A 21,433-nucleotide genomic window follows, 5' to 3' on the forward strand; every position below is an offset into this window, starting at 1 on the left:
TCCAAACCAGCGGCGCCAGCCTGCCCAATCCTTTCCCGGGTAGCACCGCGCATGCGCTTGCTACTGCAGGCTTTCGGGAGCTCAGAATCAATATGCATGCGGAGGGGGGGGAAAAGAGATTCGGCCTTGCGCGCGAGACGCCGCATATCCAGGGCGCATGCGTAAAGCTGCCTCCCACGGGAAGGCCATTCACTACCGCTGCGCGGTCCCTTTTCTTTACTGTCCGGGTGGAACAAATACGCGATACAACCAACCGTTCCCCGCTATAATGCTGTAATAGCTGCCTGTGGTTCAGCTCTGTACTCCGGGTGCATCGTGTTCCGGTACGGCTGTCCCCGCCGTACTGTGTGGGCCCCCCAGGCACGCCCGGGGCATGGGGGACACTTTACAATGCTACACCACCCTGTGCCGCGGCCCAAGGTAAATCTGTCAGCGGATCCCTATGTGCCGATTCGTCTTCACGCGGCGTGAGGTGGGGGGAAACGTAGCGAATTTGCGGGGCGGAAGGAGGAGCTGAGGCTGCCGGTTCCCCCACGTGTCGAGAGGCGCTGGGCGCGGAGCGGGTGAGTAGGGGAGCGGGCCTGGCTGTCAGGACTCCTGGGTTCCATCCTTGGCCCTGTTTGTGTGACTGGGGTGGGAGCCCGTGCCTCAGTTTCCCCGGGGCGGGCGGGGGCAGGGCAGGGCTGTCGGTCCTTGGGGAGGCTCAGGGCGCTGCCGGGCTCGCTCTCCATCGCCCCCTCCTCGCGTGTCCTTGGCACCAGGCGGTGGCTCGGGCTCTCCGCTGGGACTCCCAGGCAGTGACCTTCCTTCCCCAACGTGGCTGCGGCCCGGGTGTACGGCTCATGGCGACTCATGTCACCGAGGGAACAGACTGGCTGCCCAGGGGATCGGGCTCTGGCAGAAACCTTCAGAGGAGATCAGATTTTCAGCCTGAAAAGGGAGAAGCAACAAAGACTCCTTCGGGACCACGAGAGATTTTGCTGCGGCTAGCAATTTTATGTGGCAGGTGCTCCAGGAGTGATCTAAAACCCTCAAATAGATTTAGCGTTTTGAAGAATTGGTGTAAATGTAGTCATGGTCATAGAGTTTAAGGCCAGAAGGTACCACTCCATCATTTAGCCTGACCTCCTATATATCATAGGCCACCAACAGCACCCACACGCTACACTCAACATTAGACCAAAGTATTAGTGGAGACTAGACTGTTATTTTCCAGAGGCTAAGGATAGGAGGGTCCTTGGTGCACTAGGGCTTTGAGGCCCTCCCAGTAGCATGGAAATAAATGTGATATCCCAAGATAGGTGTACAAGTGTAAGAGCTTTGTAATAATTTACTATCAAGGTCATGTACTCCAAGGCCAAAAGGGACCACTGTGATCATCTAGTCTGACCTCCTTTATGACTACAGCCCAGAGAACTTCTCCAAAATACAGTAGTTATCTCATGGTTATTTACTTTTATGGTACATTTTAATAATTTCCTAAAAAAAAATCCATATAGTATTTTATATGTCAGGAGTGAGTGGGTGAGGGTGTGGCCTGCAACGTGAAGGCGATCAGACTAGAAGATGATCATGATGGTCCCTTCTGACCTTAAAGTCTGTGAGTCTGTGTCTATGATAACGTGTGTTTAATTTTAGGGAATTGGGTAAAAACAACCTAAGTAAAAAAAAAAATGAAGGAAAATGTTTTCTCTTCCATTTGAGAAATTTGCTGTCTCCTTCCACTAAATAAAACCTTCAGATTGTAATTCAAAGAGCTCATAGATTGGCTACTTTAGGAAGAATATGTCAACCCTTAAATGTCTATTGCTATAGACTATCTCAGATATTAAATCTCTACTTGACCAGGCCCTGCTATGGCTTCATACTGCTGTTCTCACTAATATCTAGCTCTTACATTGTGATTTTCATCTATAGATCTCAAGGTACAAAGAAGGTCAGAGTATTTTTGTCCCTGTTTTACAGACAGGGAAACTGAGGGAAACAGGAATGTAAAATGATTTGCCCAAGACCACCCAGCAATGTAGTGGCAGAGCTGAAAATAGAACCCAGGTCTTCTGAGTCCCAAGTCCTGTGCTTTATCCACTAGGCCATGATGGTTCTCAATACAATGCTTTAAGAATGGATTTTCATAATTTGTGTTATCAGTCCTCTTTGCATCTTCACAATCCTTATTTACAGTTCTCATTTAGGCACTCCACAATTACAACTGTTTTTGTAACCAGTTTGTAACATACTTTCATGAGACTCATTTACAACAAACATGGAGGAGATGCATCCATGCAGCAGCTTTTTTCCACAATACAGCCATGTCTCAGAATAGTTTTTATGTCTACACCACACTACCTGTTTATCCCTTCTGGAGAAATCTGGGCATCTAGTGTATTAGCACTATGGTAGCTGAGGGCATAAAAAAATGTTACTAATATAATCAGCTCAAGGTTGGAAGCAAAAAAGTAATGTGTAAGATGTCTGCACTGATCGATACTTGTTACTCCGCAACAGTAAGCATATTATTGCATTTGAAGGAGATGCAGGGTTCAGCAGGACCAAAAAAAGTCTGTCTGAAGAATGTAAGTTATGAGGAAAAGTTAGTCTGTTGGACTTATTCTTGATGCAAGAGAAGAGACTTCAAGGTGACCTGAGACAGGCTTTCAAAATTCATAAAAGGGATTGATATATTTGATATTACCCGGTAAGAGATTCAGAAACGAAAGGATGTAATTTCAAAGCTAGGAGCAAATAGGGAATTCCAGGCAGAACAACTACTTCACACAAAAGATAATAAATGTATGGAATAACTAATTGGGAATGGGATGGGAAAATGGGCCAAATTCAGACTCCTTTCACCTGTCTGCACAGACTTCATTGGCATTTTATCCACTTGTATCAGGCTGGAATTTGGCTCAGTGAACACAAAGAAATCAATGTATTGTTGAAGGTGAGACCTGAAGGACACAGTGAAATATCAGGAAGAAGGGATTAAGATAAATCTGCCTTACCTGAAGCTTTTCCACCTAGGGCTGTGACCTCATCAGATCACGATATAAGTGGGGTCAGGCCTGGTCAGTACTTTGATTGGAGACCACCCAAGGAAAAAAGCAGAGGAGCTGTTTCATTTTTTTAAATGACATTGTATATGCTTAGAATTTGTTCAAGATGTTTCTAATAGATCTCTAACATTCAGCCTCACTAAGCCAAATTCAGCTCTGAACTTATTGAACTTAAGTGGAAGAAATCACGCACAGCTCCTTAATGGACCTTACTTCAGGGCTGAATCTGGCCCATTGACCTTGTGCACTGGATTGTAATTCATGATCCATGCAGCGTCTGAGTATAATTTGTGAATTATGTAGAATAAAAATATTTTATGCATGGTAACTACATTAAGAGCATGACAAAACTTTGAAATAAAACAATACAAAGTAATTCAAAGGTACAGATGACATATGCCCTGACTCAAGCACAAGAGGGAGCTCCAAAGCCGTTTCTTTGATGTGTTAGTTGGGCCTACTGTTGGAAGACCTAAAGTACACCAACATTTAACACAGAATTTCCTGGGTCTTGTGTTGTCACAGCCTTGGTTTAATTTTAGTGTGAATTACTCTCTGTCCTACTGGTTTTCTGTGTAGTTGTACTTTGATTAGGTTCAATAAAAGCATTTCTGAAGCTGTACCTCAACCGATTAAAAACAAGCTCTTAAATTCAGCTCCAGCATGACAACTCTTAACTGCATGATCCTTACTTCCCAGACTGTCCAATTTTAACACACTTCTGTGATTTGACAGTCTTCTTCTCCCCAGTCTTCCCCTCCATGAAAAATATATACATTTACAATGAACCCTCTCCACTCCTGCAGTGGGCCAGTTACAGAAGTGTTACTTATGGACCTAAAGGTACTATGTGGTAGTTCCAGGGGTAACGTAAATTCAGGTAAGTTGGAGCTTGCTCTAATGCTGGACCTTCATAACAAGCCATGATTATATAGTCTGTCAAAACTGTTATTTGGCTTTGTACAGAAGAATAGACATCCAGCTCCCAGTGATTTCAAATCTCTAGATTAGGTAATGGCCACTGATGCTGATTATCTTGGTGAACAATTAGCCTCCTCATGACACTGTACATTTCTGCACATTTCACATATAATAGTTCACATCCATCAGCACTGCCGGGATTTTAGCCACACAGTCCCAGTCTGACAGTAATGAGAATCAAATGTTTCAGCCAAGTAAATTACTCAGAACAGTTGTGCTCAGGAGCCTATTGCCTCCTAAAGGCCCTATATACAGCTGGGAAAATTGGATTCCCACGCTTGTGAAATTTTAGAGAAGTTCTGACAACTGTGATGCTTGCTGCTGCTCCCATGCCATGGAAACAGAGAAATGATTGGCTCAGCTCTGGCTGGGAAGCTTTAACCTAATCACTGTTTTTATAAAAAGAAAGCAGGTTTCTTAAAGCTATGATTACCTGGAGATCAGCTGTTTCCATGGCAATGGGAGTGGCAGCCCACAGAAGGGAACTTCAGAACATTTTTCAGTTTCTGAGGCAAAGCTGGAGAGGCTGGGAATGCCATGTGTACAGGCATTAGGATCTAACAGGCTCAAGGTCTGTTACCTTTGGAAAGGGGATCATGGGGGAAGGAAAGCTTTTACACTTAACAGTACAAAGCTTTTAACTCTCAACTGTTTTTGTTCTTACATTTAATAAAACCACTGAAAATGGCTTTTGATATATTGAAAATGTTAATAGCAACTCTGTAGCATTTTAACAAGTGATATTATCCTAGGTATTTGCACATCCCTGGTGGTCCAGGGCACTCGGGGCATGCTGCTGTGTAGTCTAACCATATGCAGCCTTGTGTGTAGTTGTTTATATATTGGCTATCTGCCTTCCCCTGAGGTTACTCATGTTAAAAAAACACAGCACCTAGTTTTTCAGTCACGTTTAGCCCAAAGCAGTCCTCTACCATCTTGAGGCTGGGCTAGTACAAGAGTTGCACCTGACACGTTCTGAGTGCTTTGAGCTGCCACGTAAGAAGTTTAGCCATTGTTGCCATGACTAACACTTAAGACAGATTCGAAAATTCAGGCAGAAATGGCTTATTTTATCATTCTTCCTTTAGTCTCAAAGACCAGATGTGAACAACAACTAGAACCAGATATGATATACAATGTAAACATACCTTAATATACCAGACAGTATATTTTGGAGGTATAAGGCCAACTAGCAGTGACAGCCACTGAAGACATGCAGTAGAGCCATATTAATGTACTGCCCACAGTATGGAAGGCATAAAAGTAAGGGCAACAGATTTGTGCTTCAAAGACATTTACAGTCAGACAGTGCTGTTGTGTTAAATTCTAAAGGAAAGTTATTTTTCAAGTACAGCTGCAAAGGTTTTCTGGAACTTCAGTTTACGAAATCATCAGTTCTAATCTCATTAAATAAGTGACAAAATGGCAGGCCATCAAGTCTGATTAAATAAAAAAAAGATAAACGGAATACAAAATATGGGGAAGAGGCAGTGCTGGGAGTTGAGGCCATTAGCTTTTTGCACCCTGGCAGGGACACAGGAGTTTTCTGTTTCTCGGTGGGGCTTTAACACTCCCTGATAATGAGCTACCTTGGTTCTGACTTTACTAGGCTGAAGGTGGCTCCAAATATATACCTTGTACCCTCCACCCCAGGCATGTGCTTTTAATAAAGCTCAGTTTGGTATTGCTCATGGTTAAGCAGCCAGCTTTTATGTGATATGCCATGATTGATTTTTAGATTTTCACTCTTTAAACTTGTGCTCAGCCAGGCAGTTGCACTCATTCCTATCTGATGCAGATGTCACCATTTATCTGTGTGTGCCATCTCCAGTTTAGATTATTTTTTTAAACACCTTTACCTAATGATCAGATTTAAGCTAATGTAGAACACAGTCAACTTTCTTAGTGAAGTTTTACATAGAGAACATATTACATTCGTACTAGCTTCTGATTTGTTTTAAGTTATTTTCAGGTGCAAGTCAAGGTTCTAATCTATAGAGCCCTTTGGTTTGGTTTCTTGGTATCTGAGAGCGCTGCTTCTCCCATGCTCAACACTGACGGCTGAGATCTACTCAGACACTTGAGCTAACAGTTCTCAGATTTGTACGTTGGGGGCCTGGGGTAGAATGTTCTCAGCGGAGAGCCTTTGACCCTGGAATTCACTTTCCTTTTCTTTCTTCCCACCACCACACCAGCCTTGATATGCCTGATCCAGAGGCCTCATCTGCAGTTAAAGTTTTGCCACTTTCACTAGTTTAAAGGGGCAAAACCCCTCTAGTGTAGATGCAACTGTAGAAGGAACAAAAATAAGCTATACCAGTAAAAAAACACCTCGTATAGCTGCATCTCCACTAGGGCTTTTACTGGCACAACTATGTGGCAAAAAAATTCCATCCCTTACCAACACAGTTATGTTGGCAAAACTTCTAAGCATAGACCACCTCAGAGTCTGTTGATCTTAGGACATGCTGCAAAGTTCATCTGTTTACTTGAGCCCTGTCAGAAGAGGTGTGAGTGGAGAGGATTTAGTGAGAACTTTGTGTGTGTGATTTGCTTATAGTGTTACTGCATTTGATTTTTCAATTTTTAATGTTAATTTCACCGAGGGATAGCAGTGAGCCTCAGGCCGTGTATAAATTGGGGGAAGGAAGACAACAGCTTTCAGTATACATAGATTCATCAATTCCAAGGCCAGAAGGGACCATTGTGTTATACAGGAAGCCAGACTAGATGATCATAGCCATAGAACTTCCCTAAAATAATTCCAAGAGCATATTTAGAAAAACATCTAATCTTGATTTAAAAGTTGCCAGTGATGGAGAATCCACCATGTCCCTTGGTAAATTGTTTGAATGGTTAATTACCCTCAGTGTTGAAAATTTACACTGTGTTTTCCAGTCTCAATTTGTCTAGCTTCAACTTGCAGCCAGTGGATCATGTTATACCTTTCTCTGCAGGATTGAAAAGTCCATTGTCAAATATTTGTCCCCCATGTAGGTATTTAGAGACTGATCAAGTCACCTCTTAATCTTCTTTTTAAATTAAATAGGTTGAGCTCCTTGAGTCCACTACAAGGCATGTTTACTAATCCTTTAATGATTCTTGTGGCTCTTCTGTGAACCCTCTCCAATTTACCAACATCCTTCTTGAATTGCAGACACCAGAACTATTCTCTCCTAGAAAGTCTCAAGTCTTAACTTGTTTACCACACTGTATAAGGAATTTCTTTGTTTTTGAAGATCCCTTCTTAAATTCTTTCTTCATAGACTCCATTAGCTTTCACTTTTCCTCACCTGTTGTTCATTTCTTTTTTAATGCTATTTTTATTTCTTCTTCATAATCCCTTATATTTAACTCACTAGATTCACTGGCACAAGTATTTGTAGTTTTACTGTTTTTCTAATGACTAAAACAATAAATGTTTTAAAAACATGAGCTGGTTTCTAAGAAGTGGTGGGGGTGGAATTAATTTAATCAATTTAGAATACTATAGAGTGCTGTTTCTTTTATCCAAGTGTTGCTGTAACTGAAAGGTAACTAGAGGTCTCTTCCGCCCCCCCGTTTTACTTTGTGTTTCTGACAGCTCTTTACTTGTAGCTAGTTTTGGTGTTTTCTCTGTAATGTGTTTCACCTGTTTGGATCTTTCTTTAATATTGCTCTTCTCTATTATTTGAAATAGAAAAATGTAATTACAAAAACTGGCAGGGGGACTTGAAAAGGTGTAATATCTGACCCTATGTTGGACATTTTTTTTTTAACTGACTACATTTCAACTTGATAGCTTCCATTTAAATGGATACTGTCAATGAGAATCATGTCACTCATTAAGGGGTTATTTGTAATAAGTAAGAAATTAGATTATTAAAACAAGACTCTTCTGTTATAGCCATTGCAGGGGGCTGCTAAAAAATCCAAAACCAACAAACTATTTCTGTTGGAACTTTACAAATCATAGCATCATTTCTATTGGTTTTAGATTTTATAAAACTTTATTTTTATAAGATGTAAAATTTGAGCCAAATTTAACCAGAAGCTGTTTCTTTAAATCACATGTAAGCCTGTCCTTGTAGTATTTTGTTAGATGCAGATCATGCTGGGAACTTAAGACCCAGTAGCCACTTATTCTTGTTTCTTTGAAACCACAGTTATGTCTGGCTACGCTTACAGAAGGGGCAGAGTTTTATTCAGCCTTCAAATGTTATATTTCTTGTAGGTGTGTTTTGGTGTGAATTATGACACAAATGTTATCTTAAAATTAGGTGGCTGATTGCAGACCAATAGAATATGGCTGGGCAAATATCAGAATCTGATCAGATCAAACAGGTAAGATGCTGTACTGTATTAATAAATGATGGTTTTGAGAAGCTTGTATTACCTCAACAGAATGAAGCTTAGCAATGGAGTTTTATGGAAGCTAGTTTCAAGAGGTTTCAGCATTTTATTTTCAAAGGTAGGGAAGTTATTAGCATGCATATATGAAATGCAGCTCCCCCCCCCCCCAGTTAATTACCAAGTAAAATGTTGCCTGAGTTGTATCTTAACTTCTTTTATGAATTGGGAACAGTATTAAGGTAGCCAAGATTTCATTATTTTAATCATCAGCAAATCAAGAGGCATGGAACAGTATCTGATCTAGGTGAACAGTAGCTGTCAATATCAAATGATGTTATTGAATTGATACTAAATTACCTCTGATGACTTGTCACTTTAAATGAGTAGTCTGTTCTGTTAATGTCACTGAATGGTATATGCAGCTATTGCAAACTGTACGTGGGAAAAGTTTGAAAATGTCTTCTTTTCTTTTAATATTGAATGTCTGTTCAATTTGTTACAGTTCAAGGAGTTTCTTGGGACATACAATAAACTTACAGAAACCTGTTTCCTGGATTGTGTGAAAGATTTCACTAGCAGGGAGGTTAAATCAGAAGAGGTATGCCCTTGTTGTGTATTTTGGGTTTCTCTTTTGTGGAAATGCTGTATGATGATGTTTGAATTTGATAAGCAGCTTTGAAAGTTTTGATCCGATCAAAAATTAGTTAAACTAACCTACAAGAGGTTATAGCTCTTCAGTATGTAGGCAGCCTGCAGGTGAGAAATGTTAACTGAAGAGACAATGATATATTTGTGGTTCTGTTTCTGTGCAGATGTCATTCTGATTGGATTCTTGCTCTTTCATCTTAGCTCCCTTGCATACAAACAATAGATCTCCCACATCACAGCTTTTGAAAAAATTTGACCCCTGAGGCTTGTAGTTGCAGGACTAAGTGCATGCCCGGCGCTTTACAGGACATTACACATCAGACCTTGGAAGGCAGTATCTTCCTCCTTTTCTTCACATATATGCAAATAGCCTCCCTGTTTTTGGTGCTGACATTGGCCTTGTAATGCTGCAACAAGCAGCAACAACATATTTTGTTCTGGGGCATTCCTAGAGCCTCTATAAGAATGAGAATTCTTTGGAGAAGGGAAAATTACCCACCTGTTATCTACTTCTCTGAAGAGAGAATCTCCTGGAATGCTCACTCACTTTCCCTCAGAGTTTGGTATCATCCTCTTTGGAGGGTGTTTCCCATCTTGCACTGTTTGTGTATTTTTGGAGCCATTTTTAAAGCATGAATCATTTTGAATGGTTTTAGCCATACGGGTGGTTCACCTCCTGTGCAATTAAAGGAACTGACTGAAATGTTTTGGAGGCAACATTTATAGCCTGCAGGGCTGATGTGACATCCAGTGCCTTGGGAAGGTCAGACTTGTACCTTATCCTGCTACCACTCACGGATAAAACTTCTTAATGGGAGTTCTGCTGGTCTGCTGGTGAGAATCCTGATGGATCATGCCTGTAGAGTCTTTTAAGATTTTTGGATATAAACAGCAACCTGTAGCTAGCCATTTTTCTTTTGTACTCTGTAAAGGAGCCCCCATGCTGCAGGACATGAGCTAATCATTAACCGATGGGGATTAGGGAGAAACTTTCTTTATGGACAGTTTATTATGTAATTGTCCATTACAGGGTTTCTTGCACCTTCTTGGGAAGCATCTGGCACTGGCCACTATTGGGAACAGGATACTGTATTAGATGGACCACTGGTCTGATCTGGTATGGCACTTCATACGTTCCTATTCAAGTTTTAGTTTCATATTAAGTAAATATCAAAAGCTTCCAGGAATCTCCTGTGAGCAATGCCACAATTTTTTTAAAATTCATCTTTGATCACTTTTCCACACAGCAACCCCGGTGCAAGTCTACCCTTCCCAAGGCACCATCCCCTGAATACTACACCCTCTGGGAGCAATGGTTTGGAGCTGTTCCAGGCTCCCTCATTGTAGTTATTTAGCTAGAGTTCACTCCTGCTCAACAGGTTTTACCAGGTAGCTGATGTCCAGACAACAACAGTTTAGACCTCCTTTCCCCATTTCTAAATTCTAAACATGATCAAAACAACTCATAGTTTATTGGTAATGATAGAAACAAAGGGAACAGGACCAGTTTGCAAGCTTGGTATGCTTTCACTGTAACTATCAGTTCATATTTGATAATGACAGCTAGTTTGGGAGCATCATAAAATGCAGGGGTCAGCAACCTTCAGCATGTGGCCCATCAGGGTAATCCAAAGGTGGACCGCGAGACATTTTGTTTACGTTGACCATCCGCAGGCAAGGCCCCCCGCAGCACCCAATGGCCGCAATTCGTCGTTCCCAGCCAATGGGAGCTGCGGGAAGCAGTGGGCTGTAGGGACGTGCTAGCTGTCTAACATGTGCAACACTGGCCCAGGAATAGCTTTGGAAACCTGCTGTAGATTGGTAAAACCAATTTTGCAAAAGTGATGCAGTGCAGAACATGGAATGGGCATAGTACTTTTACTACCATCCCAGCCAACTGAGCCACAGAATGACAAGAATAATTTCAGCAGCCCTAGGAAAAGTTCTCTGAGTACACATCATAAGTGCTAGATACAGTTAGTTGGAGGGATCCCAATGGAAGCCTAGGATAAACGGGATATACTAGGCCACATTTGGCTGCCATGGGCAGAAGGTGAGTCAAACAGAATTTAAAGAAATAGCGACTGATGTAATATTGGCCTTTGCCATAAGGTAGGAGACTATAGATTTTATTTCAGAGGATCGTAGGGATAAGGGAGACATAATGACTTCTTTCATTTTTAAAAGATTCTCTAGGGTAGTTTTCCATTGGAATGAATGCCAAAAGAAAACTCAGCTTTTCATATTTTCCTTGAAAACTAAACTTGACATTTTTTTCCCATCAGGAACAGGCTGGGCAGTGATCATGGGGCTAAAGGCAGCATAAGCATAGGACACGAGTGTATTCACCTAGTCATATGCCATCATAAACTGTCTTCAGTCAGTTTTTCCTTTAATCATTGTTGTGGTCCTTCTGTGTCTCCTTTTTCCTGTAGATGACGTGCTCAGAACACTGCCTACAGAAATATTTAAAAATGACGCAGAGGATATCCATGAGATTTCAGGAGTATCATATTCAGCAGAATGAAGCTCTAGCTGCCAAAGCAGGACTTCTTGGGCAACCTCGTTAAACAAAAGAGAATTCTATTCCAACCTTGCTTTAAAGCAGTGCCAATGTTTGCTGGATTACAAGTGGAGGTGTTCTGTTGTGGGTGTGTCCACCAGCTCACAGCAGAGTTTCAGAGACCGTTTGGCACGTGGAAACCATTGGGGAAACAATTATGGACTCTACCAAGAGTTGGTAATCGCCTGCTGGCGAACAGAGTCTATTTCTGTGGTCCTTTTTTACTGTGCAATGGAATAATGTTGATACAACCATTTCTAGAGGCCTGCAGACTGGTTATGCTGGTTACTACGTTGGGGGCAAGGGAGGGAGAGGACCATTTTTTTGTTTCTTCCACTACGACTATTAATTTTAATGCAAAAAGTGCTGTACAGAAATATATACAAAAATGTCTTCAAAATGTTTTTATTTAATCAAAGTACAATAAATGGAAACTGTTCAGTTTTGTATGTATTTTCTTTCCAAACAAGGGTTTATAGGCTAGATGGCTAGAGTCCTGCCTTAACATTGTTGCCATCTCTCATTCCTTCTCATCTTCTGCACAGTCCTGCTCATTCAGTGCTGCTTGAAGTCGCTGACAAACAGATAAGAGTTAGTGACTAATTACCTCATCAGCTAGGGTCATGTGAATAGTTATTTCTTTTTATTCTGACAAAGCTTTTGTTATCTCCTTCTCTCATCTTCTCGCCCATTCGAGAATGGCTAGAGCAAGCGCCTTCCCTAACCAGCAGTCTTCCCCTATGCGCCCCAGGGCAAACGGTTGTCATAGGATAATACAGTTATAAGGAATAGTCAGCATGGATATGTCAAGAACAAATCATGCCAAACCAACCTAATTTCCTTTTTTGACAAGATTACTGGCCTAATGGATGGCGGGGAGCAGTAGATGTGACGTATCTTGATTTTAGTAAGGCTCTTGATAGAGTTCCAAATCCCATTCTCATAAGCAAACTAGGGAAACATTGTCTACATGAAATTTTACTATAACGTGGTTACACAACTGATTGAAAGACCATACTCAACGAGTAGCTGTCAATGATTCGCTGTCATAGTTATACTGGATAATAAACTGAATTAGTCAATACTGTGATACGGTTGTAAAAAAAGGCTAACATCGTGCTCGTTTTATTAACAGGACTGTCGTATGTAAGATACAGAATGTAATTGTCCTACTGTACTCTGCACTGGTGGGGCCTCAGTTGGAGTACTGTGTCCAATTCTGGGTATCACACTTCAGGGAAGATGTGGACAAATTGGAGAGAGTCCAAAGGAGAGTAACAAAAATAATACAAGGTTTAGAAAACCTGACTTCTGACGAAAGCTTAAAAAAACTGGGCATGTTTAGTCTTTGAGAAAAGAAGACTGAGCCGGGACCTGATAAGTCTTCAAATATGTAAAGGGCTGTTAGCAAGAGGATGGTGATGGATTGTTCTCAGTGTCTGCTGAAGGGTAGGACAAGAAATATTTGTCTTAATCTGCAGCAAGGGAGATTTAGGTCAGATATTAAAAAACTTTCTAACTATTAGGGTAGTTAAGTCCTGGAATAGGCTTCCAGGAGAGGTGGTTGAATTCCCATCATGAAAGGTTTTTAAAAACAAGTTGGATAAACACCTGTCAGTGATGGTCTAGGTTTACTTGGGCCTGCCTCAGCAGAGGGGACTGGACTTAGTGACTTCTTGACTCCAGCCCTATATTTCTATGAGTCTGTAGCACTTGCCTTTATGGTATGAGGGCAGACAGCTGCTATAAAAAAAACACATGCAAGCTGGCACAACTCCATTGATTTCAAAGTTCTACCAGTTTATCTCAATGTTGATTTTGGCCTACTTTTTTTTTCCCCCCTACATGAGTGGCACAGGAGCATGTTAATTAGCAGCATTCACTGCCAGAGCTACTACTGCATACTTCCCCCACAGGAAAGAAGTAATCCAAAGGTTACTCCTAATTTCATGTTTATTACATGATACATGACTTATTCTTTCAATACTACTAGGCTACCCAGCATAAGAGAATGCCAGTAGAATATATGAGGTGCTCACAAGATGACATCTTCTGCTGATAAGCGTTGAGATAAAACATGAGCATTTATGCAAATTAAATGTTTGTGTTTTCAAGGTAGTGGAAACAATGGTTCTTTGTCATCGTTTTATTACAGTGAATATAATTCTTGAATCTGATTGTTAATGCAGTAGTATGACAGTTTATTGGTATTTCATTATCAAATAGCCTTATTCTGAATGGAGTAGAAAACAGACATGGTCTGTGCTTTGTTCAGTTATACACAACCACTGTGATGTATTACTGTGAATAAGATCTGGCAGACTCAATTTTATTTTCACTTTAACTGGTAAATAAAAAGGTATCTACTAAGCCAGTGGCTCTCAACCTTTCCAGACTATTTACTCCTGGGGGAATTCTGCACTGCTGCGTGCACAATTAATGAGCCCCTCAGATTTCTAATTTTTTGTGCCGAAAAAAGCTTCTGCCAAAATGTTGCTGTAGTTCTGCCTTTTGCCCACCAGAGGGCGCTGTGGTGGTAGAACAAAGCTGCAGCTCCCTGCCAGAGGGGGAAGAGAAAGAGCTGCCTTCTTCGCAGCGCTGGTCATGCCAGGTCAGGAGACAGGAGCTATGGGGAGACAGACAGTATGGAATTCTGAGGGGGTCAGACTGGGGCTCATAAGGGCTAGTGGGGGAGGAGAGACTGGGGCAGGGGCTGAATGGGAGTAGAGGCATGGCCACAGGGGAAAGGGAGGTGCAGAGCTACATAGGTACAGGGGAGTGGCTGGGTGGGGGCACAGAGACACAAGGGGATGGGGAGGAGCTACAGGGACACAGGGTGGCTGGGTGGGTGTACAGAGACGCATGGGATGGGGGAAGAGGTATAGGGAGACAAGACAGGGGAGTGGCTGGGTGAGGGCACAGACACACATGGGGACAGGGGCAGATGTGCCTGACTGAATAGGAGAAACTAGGAGTCAGCCAGGATCTGCATGGGGGAAGCTTCTTAACAATCCCTTCCCACCCCGCAAAAACTTGTTCCATGCTTTTCCCACCCATACCCAACAACCCTTCAAGTTCATACCCAGGTTCCGTACCAGTACTTTACTTCCCTCTCCCTCAGCTCCTCCATTACCCCTGACTCCCCCAAGCCTTTGCACTGCTTCTGAGGGGTGCGGGAAATATGGTTCTGTATTGTAGTTTAAATGAATTATTACTGAAGAGTTCTGTATTAATATACCTTGTAAGGAATCTACTTGTCAAAAAACATTTCCTGAATCTTTTTTGTTGTCTGTATTGTTACAGACATACTTGCTGAGAGGTATTTTGAAATAAACTACCAAAAATAATTGAAACTGGTGTGATTATATTGTATTATTTTTACAAATAAAATATGCAGAATTTTAAAATATTGTGTGCAGAATTTTTAATTTTTTTGGCACAGAATTCCACCAGGAGTAAGTACTGTACCTCTTTCAAGAGTCTGATTTGTCTTGTGTACCCTCAAGTTTCACCTTACTTAAAAATTAACAAAATCAGACATAAAAATACAAAAGTGTCACAGCACACTATTACTTAAAAATTGCTTTCTCATTTTACCATATAATTATAAAAAATCTATTGCAATATAAATATTGTATTAACATTTCAGTGTATTGTTTACAGAGCAGTTATAAACAAATCATTGTATATGAAATTTTAGTTTGTACTAACTTTGCTAGTGCTTTTTATGTAGCCTGTTGTAAAACCAGGCAAAAATCTAAGTGAGTTGATATGCCCCTTGGAAGGCTTCTGAGTACCCCCAGGGGTATGTGTACCCCTGGTTGAGAACCACTGTACGAAGCAATCTGGCTGCTAAATTCCATTTGGTGCAAACTTTAGTTTCAGGCATGTCCTCTTAAAGAACTGAGTTGAAATTCCAGTAATTATCGGTATTCAATCCAATACTCTTTAGAAGTGTAAAGGCAGAGAGGTGCTGCTCAGTCTTTTTTTCATAATCATTCCAGCTTGAGCCTTCTGTATTGGTTCCTTTCTTATTAAATATTACCCTTTCCTGACAATTCATGGCTTAAACAATTTACCTCAGCAGCCACAGGAACCAGAGTTCCAAAGTGCAGAAAATCAATGACAAGTTCTAAAAATTGAGATACAGTTGTGCAACAGTATGCATCCGATGAAGTGAGCTGTAGCTCACGAAAGCTCATGCTCAGATAAATTGGTTAGTCTCTAAGGTGCCACAAGGACTCCTGTTCTTTTTGCGAATACAGACTAACACGGCTGTTACTCTGAAACCTGTACAAACAATGGTTCTCTACAAAAAACCTGCAAGCTCCCAATCTATTTCAATGTATATTGCTGACTAGATAGCGTCCAGCACACGTAACACCAATAGTTTCCTCTTTAACTTTTTTAAAGTGTACGTACTTGTTTTGCATATGGTATTCTCCTCATAAGCATCTCAAAGACTTGTGGTGGTAGTGTATTGTGCAAGACCTGCAGTAGCTGACGTGGCTGTGCACACACTGAAATAGCATTAGTGAGGTGCTCCACGCTCTTCTTATGGTCTCCTGAAGCAAATTCATATTTTTAACTAAATTTTAGAGTTGATTGGAAAACATTCCCCCCCCCAAATGTTACTTTTCATACCATTCCCCCACCCCCCCACCCCAAAAGAAACTGTCCGCTCCTCCACCCTTTGTGTTGTTTTCCAATGAAAAGACAAGTATTTGAGGAAAGTAGACCCCCTTCTGCAAAAGTGTTCATTTATTCAGAAACCCAAGTTTCCATAAATGCTTGATGGAGGGGCTACCTGAATTAGGCAGAACAAAGGAGGAGTAATTTTAAGTGATTGGGCTAGGGCCAGGGTTTGTATCTTTTGGGGAAAGCTCTTTGGGGTGGAGGGTGCAGTGAGAAAGGTGAAGGAGGTTGGGATGTATCAGGAATCTTCTTTAGTTACTCACTTTCAGGCCTTCTATAATCCCTCTCGACATTGCTTTAAAAACCTTTTAACCCTTTGTAATCCAGTAATAACTTTTAATTCTCCAAATCTAATTGAAATTTCATTTCCCTTTGCCTCCTTCCCCGCCTACTTTCAAGTGTAGGAATTCCTATCACCATCTTGAAATAAGGTGGAGCAGACAGTGCCTGACTTCTGCATGTACAATGTGCTTGAGGTCTGACAAAACAATTTAGTTTGTCTGTGCTAAAATGATACTGCACCTTGACTTCAGCTGAGCATTTCAAGGCAATTTATGTGAAAAACAAACCAACTGCAACACACATCCTGCGCAGCTGTTGACAAGAGCCCATGCTTATGTCCTTACCTCTAGATAACCAGTGTTCTCCCAGCTGCACCTCTTGCAGAAAGAATTCCTGTACCCTTCCAATATTTTTCATCTTGCATAACTAAAGATGTTATAAAATATTTTTAGCTTAGAAATAAGACGCATCAGTGCAACTAAGACATCTCGGTAGTTACTGTGAAAACTGGTAGTAAAGAAAAAGATTTCCCAAAAGATTAATTTGCAGTGCTGTTTTCTAAATTGCCATTTAGACTTATATTTGTCAAACCTATGGAGGTCACTGTTTTTCTTGACACATCTTTGATTTCCCTCCTCCGCTCCCTGGGTCATTTTGCTTTTCCCAGACTGTTGACCAAAACAGTACTGTTTAAAAAAAAAAAAAACCCTACAGAGGTTTGACGACAGGGTTCTGTAGTCTGGGGTTGGGAATTATCTTAACTTGCTATATTAGTGAAAATGATTTCAGTGCTGCCTGCTAGTGCAAAATGGGTGTTGGTGAAGGGCAGTGGCTGCTCTTTGGGGAGATTATAGCTCTGCAAGCCAAGGTTGCGCCCTGTACTGAATTCTGGAATACATACATTGCTTTGTCTTCATGATAAAGATAAAATAGCTCAATAGTGACTGAGGATGTGGCTGTAGTAAAGGATGGGAATGCCCACAACGACACGGTAGATGAGTCTCTCCTCACATCCCCCACCTTGGGAAGTGAGGCAGGAGAGGAAGTACTAATGGTGGATAATTGTACCCTTCGACTATATCTACTTTCTCTAACAAATTAAGATTAGCCAAAACTTTATGAATGTAAAAGTGAGCTGCGGGTGTGCTACAAATTTACTAAATCAAAAACAACTTTAGTCTCAAATATGTCTTAGAGTTAAAAGGACACAGTCAACTTGAAACAGTTATTGTTAAAAACTAATTTCAGGTACTACACTTGACCATAAATCCCTCTCTCAGTGTAGGGGGAGATTTTCAAGGGCACAAATGAGTTGGGTTCCTAATTCCCCTTTGTGCTTTGGCTCAGATCAGTACAACCAAAAAGACATTCAATATTAAGTTAGTATTCTTTCTACTAAGTTTAAGTGATTTTTAAACTGAAGGTTTACCTCAGCATCATGCTCTTTAGCTTTTTCACGTTCTTTTCTTCTTTCTGTAAATGTAACATAGTGCATTTAACATAGTTCAGAACTCCAAAAAGATTGTCAAGTCTGCTTCTCCAAAGTTTTTCTTCCATTTTAGTATTATCTCATCCAAAATGTGCTGATACTCTAACATGAAAACAGATATAATTGGAAGATAGAGATATGAGAGAAACCTACAAAGGTAAATTGTACCTAATTTTTTTTATTTATAAATATTTTAAACTCTTCTTGAACTGACCTGTTAAATTTTCTATAACATGTCAACCTCTTCTCTAAAATGAGAGATGCTCAGGGAGTTGAATTTACCATATAGATATTTGTTGATACTTTATTAAGTACACCAAAATATTTCAAATTAAAAAAACCGAATCATGATCAGAAGGAAGCCAAGCTACATTTCAGTTTTATGTTGCTGATGAGCTCATATGTTTTACTACAAACACTCTGCAGAAATTCTTGCTCAAGACAGAATTTAGAACAAGTAAGCATCTGGAGTGAGATTTTCAAAAAACCATGGCCTTCTGCTCCTAATTCACTTTGCCACTTTTAAAAATGTTACCCTATGGCCAAGATTTGTAAAGGTATTTAGGTGCCTAGTGGGATTTTCCAAACCACCTAGGTGCCTAACTCCCCTGGTGCATAAGCAGTGTTGTAGATAGTCCTCTAGTGGGATTTTCATCTTTAGGCACCTGAATACCTTTAGAAATTTGGCTTTAAGTGTTTTAGAAGTCTAGGGCCCATTCTCAAGTGAATTATTAGACACATAGGTGCACTAAGGGTATGTCTACACTGCTCACGTTACAGGGTGGCAGCCCTGTGATGTGGGCAGTATAGACACGCTTTATCGATGCCAGAGAGCTCTTCCGGCGATTAAAAAGAACGCACCCCAAACGCGGGGTGGTAGCTTTATCGCCGGGAGATAAAGCACTGCCTATACTGGCGCTTTTCAGTGCTAAAAATTTTGTCGCTCATGCGGGGGGGAGAGGGGGGTCCACACTCCTGAACGACTTAAGTTTTAGCACTGAACGTGGCAGTGTAGACATTGCCGAAGTCTCTTTGGAGGTCAGTGGAGCTCACCCTCCGCAGTGCCTGAGGCCTGGTCTACACTTAAAAATTACGAGCGACTTCACTCCAGCGCTCAGGGCCGTGAAAAACGTTTGCAGCTAGGTCAACCCAACCTCCAGCGTAGCTGTCGCTCGGTCAACAGCAGAATTCTTCCCTTAGCCTCTCCGTCAGGCGGACTCACTCCAGCGCCGGGGGAAAAAACCCCCGTCGGTGGCTGTAGCAAGCGTCTGCGCTGCTGGAGTCCGGCTACCCGCCCCTAGCTGTGCTGCTGCGGGGCACTTATGAAAATAGGGCACGGATGAGAAGCGATTTAAGCAGGTTGGAAAATCCCACCTGGGGTGATGGAGTGGGATTTATGTGAGGCAGGAATTATTTATTTTCAAGGGGGGGGGGGTGAAAGGGAAGGTCCAAGGGCTGTAAGCCAAAGGGGCTCAGGCCTTAGACTTGACTAGGGTGGGGGGGGGGGAGTCACTTCAGCCCAGTTCCCCCTGCGCCCTCCCTGCCCACGCTCCGTGTGGGACCGAGGCCTGGCACTGCTACGGGGAGGGTCTCTAACACACACACACACACACTGGGGGGGGGGGGGGCTTGCATCGCAGGGGCGGTGCTTGCAGCTCCCCCGCCCGGGGAGAGGAGGGGGCTAATGCCTGGGCGACGGGGCGCCCCGCCAGCTCGGAGGCGGGAGCGGCCCGGCCCCGCCTAACGGCCTCCCGCTCCGGGCCGGGCCGGGACACGCACTCTGCCGCAGCTTCCGCTGGAAGTCGGGGGCGTTTCTCCGCCGCCGGTCGAAGTAGACGCCGTAGCCGAGCAGGGCGAGGCCGCAGGCCCCAGCCAGCAGGAGCAGAAGGGGGCGGGCCCAGCCGCTCATGGCCGTCCCCGGCCCGCTCTGGAGCCCCGAGAAGCGGGCTTGGCTAGAGCCACAGCCATCCCCCCCTCCCGCCGGGCGCACGGAGCCGGGCGCCGCCGGCTAGGCAGGGCCGGGGAGACTCTCCCCCTGCCCACGGTGTTTTGGGGGGGGGGGCGGTCAATGCCTGCGAGCCCCAGGGGGGCGACTCCTCCCCCAGCCCTTGGCTGGTTTCTGGGGGTTGGTCTGTGCTTGGGAGCCCCGGGCTCCCCAGCAGGCGGATGGCTCCGAGGAGACGCTTGGTCGAGCTGTAGGCTTTGCCTCAAATCCTGTTGCCAGCTCCGCCTAGCAGGAAGTGACCTGTCTGGATCTCGGGCCCCTCTGTTCCTGGCCGGGGGCTGTGCTGCAGGCAGGAGTGGAGGGGCTTGTTTGTCAGCAGCCGCTTCTCATCACCGCTGCGGCTGTGTCAGCTCACAGGGTTAGTGAGGGTTAATCTCCCTGAGATTGTCCCATTGAGCCTTTTACAGCTGCACCGTGCTAGGGAAATAACCCGCACTTCCTTCTCCTAACTGCCTCCGCCGGGGGGGACTGGTGCTCGTCAGGCCCATCGCCCTGTTACAATTGAGGAAGGGCTGGAGTACAGAGAGGGGATTTGCTTAAGGCCAGACATTGAGACCGTACCAGAGAGGGGATCACGATTTAGGAGAGCCCAGATCTTTTCACAGCCTGCATTACTGCTCTACCCGAGTGCAGTACTCAGTTGATGAGTGAGGAAAAACTCATACAGCCATTAATTTTTATCTAGTCTAGCTCACAGTAAATGCTCACACGGCAGGGATGAAAGACTGAGCCTATTTTCTTTGTTTCCAACCCAAGTGTATCCATTAATTACTTTTGCCTAAAGGTCCAAGAATCAGATTACTTACTTACCTTCCCATACCGCTCTCATAAATTTAATAAACATTACATTTGAGAAAGCATATTATTGGAAATAAAAACATAGGGAAGGTAATATTGCTGTTTATATTTGCCACTCCTCTCCCTGAGTTTGCAGAATGCTGCAGAGAAATTGAGCCCTCACATCCCATCCACAACTGCAAACTGCCTAGGGAACAACCTAGCATCTTTTTTGTATTTGGGTGTGAGGATGAAGAACACAGTTACATATGTAATTTGGTTTGGGACAGCCCTTAAGTTCACCTAGTTAAACTAATTGAAGCAGCAGGGAAATACTGTTCTTTAAAAACTGACTGCATTTGGTGCGTTACAAGATGAGTTTAAGGAAATAACATGATCATGTAGTCAGGGAATCTGGACTCTAAGCCTAGTTCTGGTACAAACTTTGCAAGACCTTGTAATTGGGCCTTGTTCTTCCCTCACTATACAATGGAAATTACCCTCTATTTCCTTAGATGTTAAGGCATTTGAAATCATTCAGCGGAAGGCACTATATACTTGCAAAGTATTTTAACAGCTTGGGAAGATAGAGAGCAGAAACTGAGAAT

At 42.7% G+C, this 21,433-nt stretch overlaps 2 protein-coding genes across 3 annotated transcripts; one reads left to right on the plus strand and one right to left on the minus strand.

Moving 5' to 3' along the window:
* Positions 1-284: 284 nt before the first annotated feature.
* On the plus strand, positions 285-12,018 carry TIMM9 (translocase of inner mitochondrial membrane 9). 2 transcript variants are annotated; one of them, XM_084630198.1, is made up of 4 exons: positions 285-420; positions 8,294-8,357; positions 8,869-8,964; positions 11,450-12,018. In XM_084630198.1, the coding sequence occupies exons 2-4, from the start codon at positions 8,319-8,321 to the stop codon at positions 11,582-11,584; spliced, it is 270 nt and encodes an 89-aa protein (XP_084486324.1). In that variant the 5' UTR covers positions 285-420; positions 8,294-8,318; the 3' UTR covers positions 11,585-12,018. The 2 variants fall into 2 exon arrangements, with proteins under 2 accessions (XP_084486324.1, XP_084486323.1); XM_084630197.1 differs by lacking the exon at positions 285-420 and adding an exon at positions 427-563.
* TOMM20L (translocase of outer mitochondrial membrane 20 like) lies at positions 11,967-20,268 on the minus strand. The gene is given in 6 exon segments (XM_084630196.1): positions 11,967-12,151; positions 16,000-16,142; positions 16,899-16,980; positions 17,984-18,027; positions 19,823-19,954; positions 19,957-20,268. Coding segments are annotated over 6 exon segments (510 nt in total). The 5' UTR covers positions 20,012-20,268; the 3' UTR covers positions 11,967-12,097.
* Positions 20,269-21,433: the final 1,165 nt, after the last annotated feature.

The sequence above is a fragment of the Lepidochelys olivacea genome (assembly GCF_965140295.1).
Source record: "Lepidochelys olivacea isolate rLepOli2 genome assembly, chromosome: 6".
Classification (NCBI taxonomy): Eukaryota; Metazoa; Chordata; order Testudines; family Cheloniidae; genus Lepidochelys; species Lepidochelys olivacea.

Coding starts and splice junctions, on each gene's coding strand:
- TIMM9 (XM_084630198.1), top strand. CDS start 8,319: ATGGCTGGGCAAATATCAGAATCTGATCAGATCAAACAG. Junction 8,358..8,868: donor AATCTGATCAGATCAAACAG/GTAAGATGCTGT, acceptor AATTTGTTACAG/TTCAAGGAGTTTCTTGGGAC. Junction 8,965..11,449: donor GGGAGGTTAAATCAGAAGAG/GTATGCCCTTGT, acceptor TTTTTCCTGTAG/ATGACGTGCTCAGAACACTG.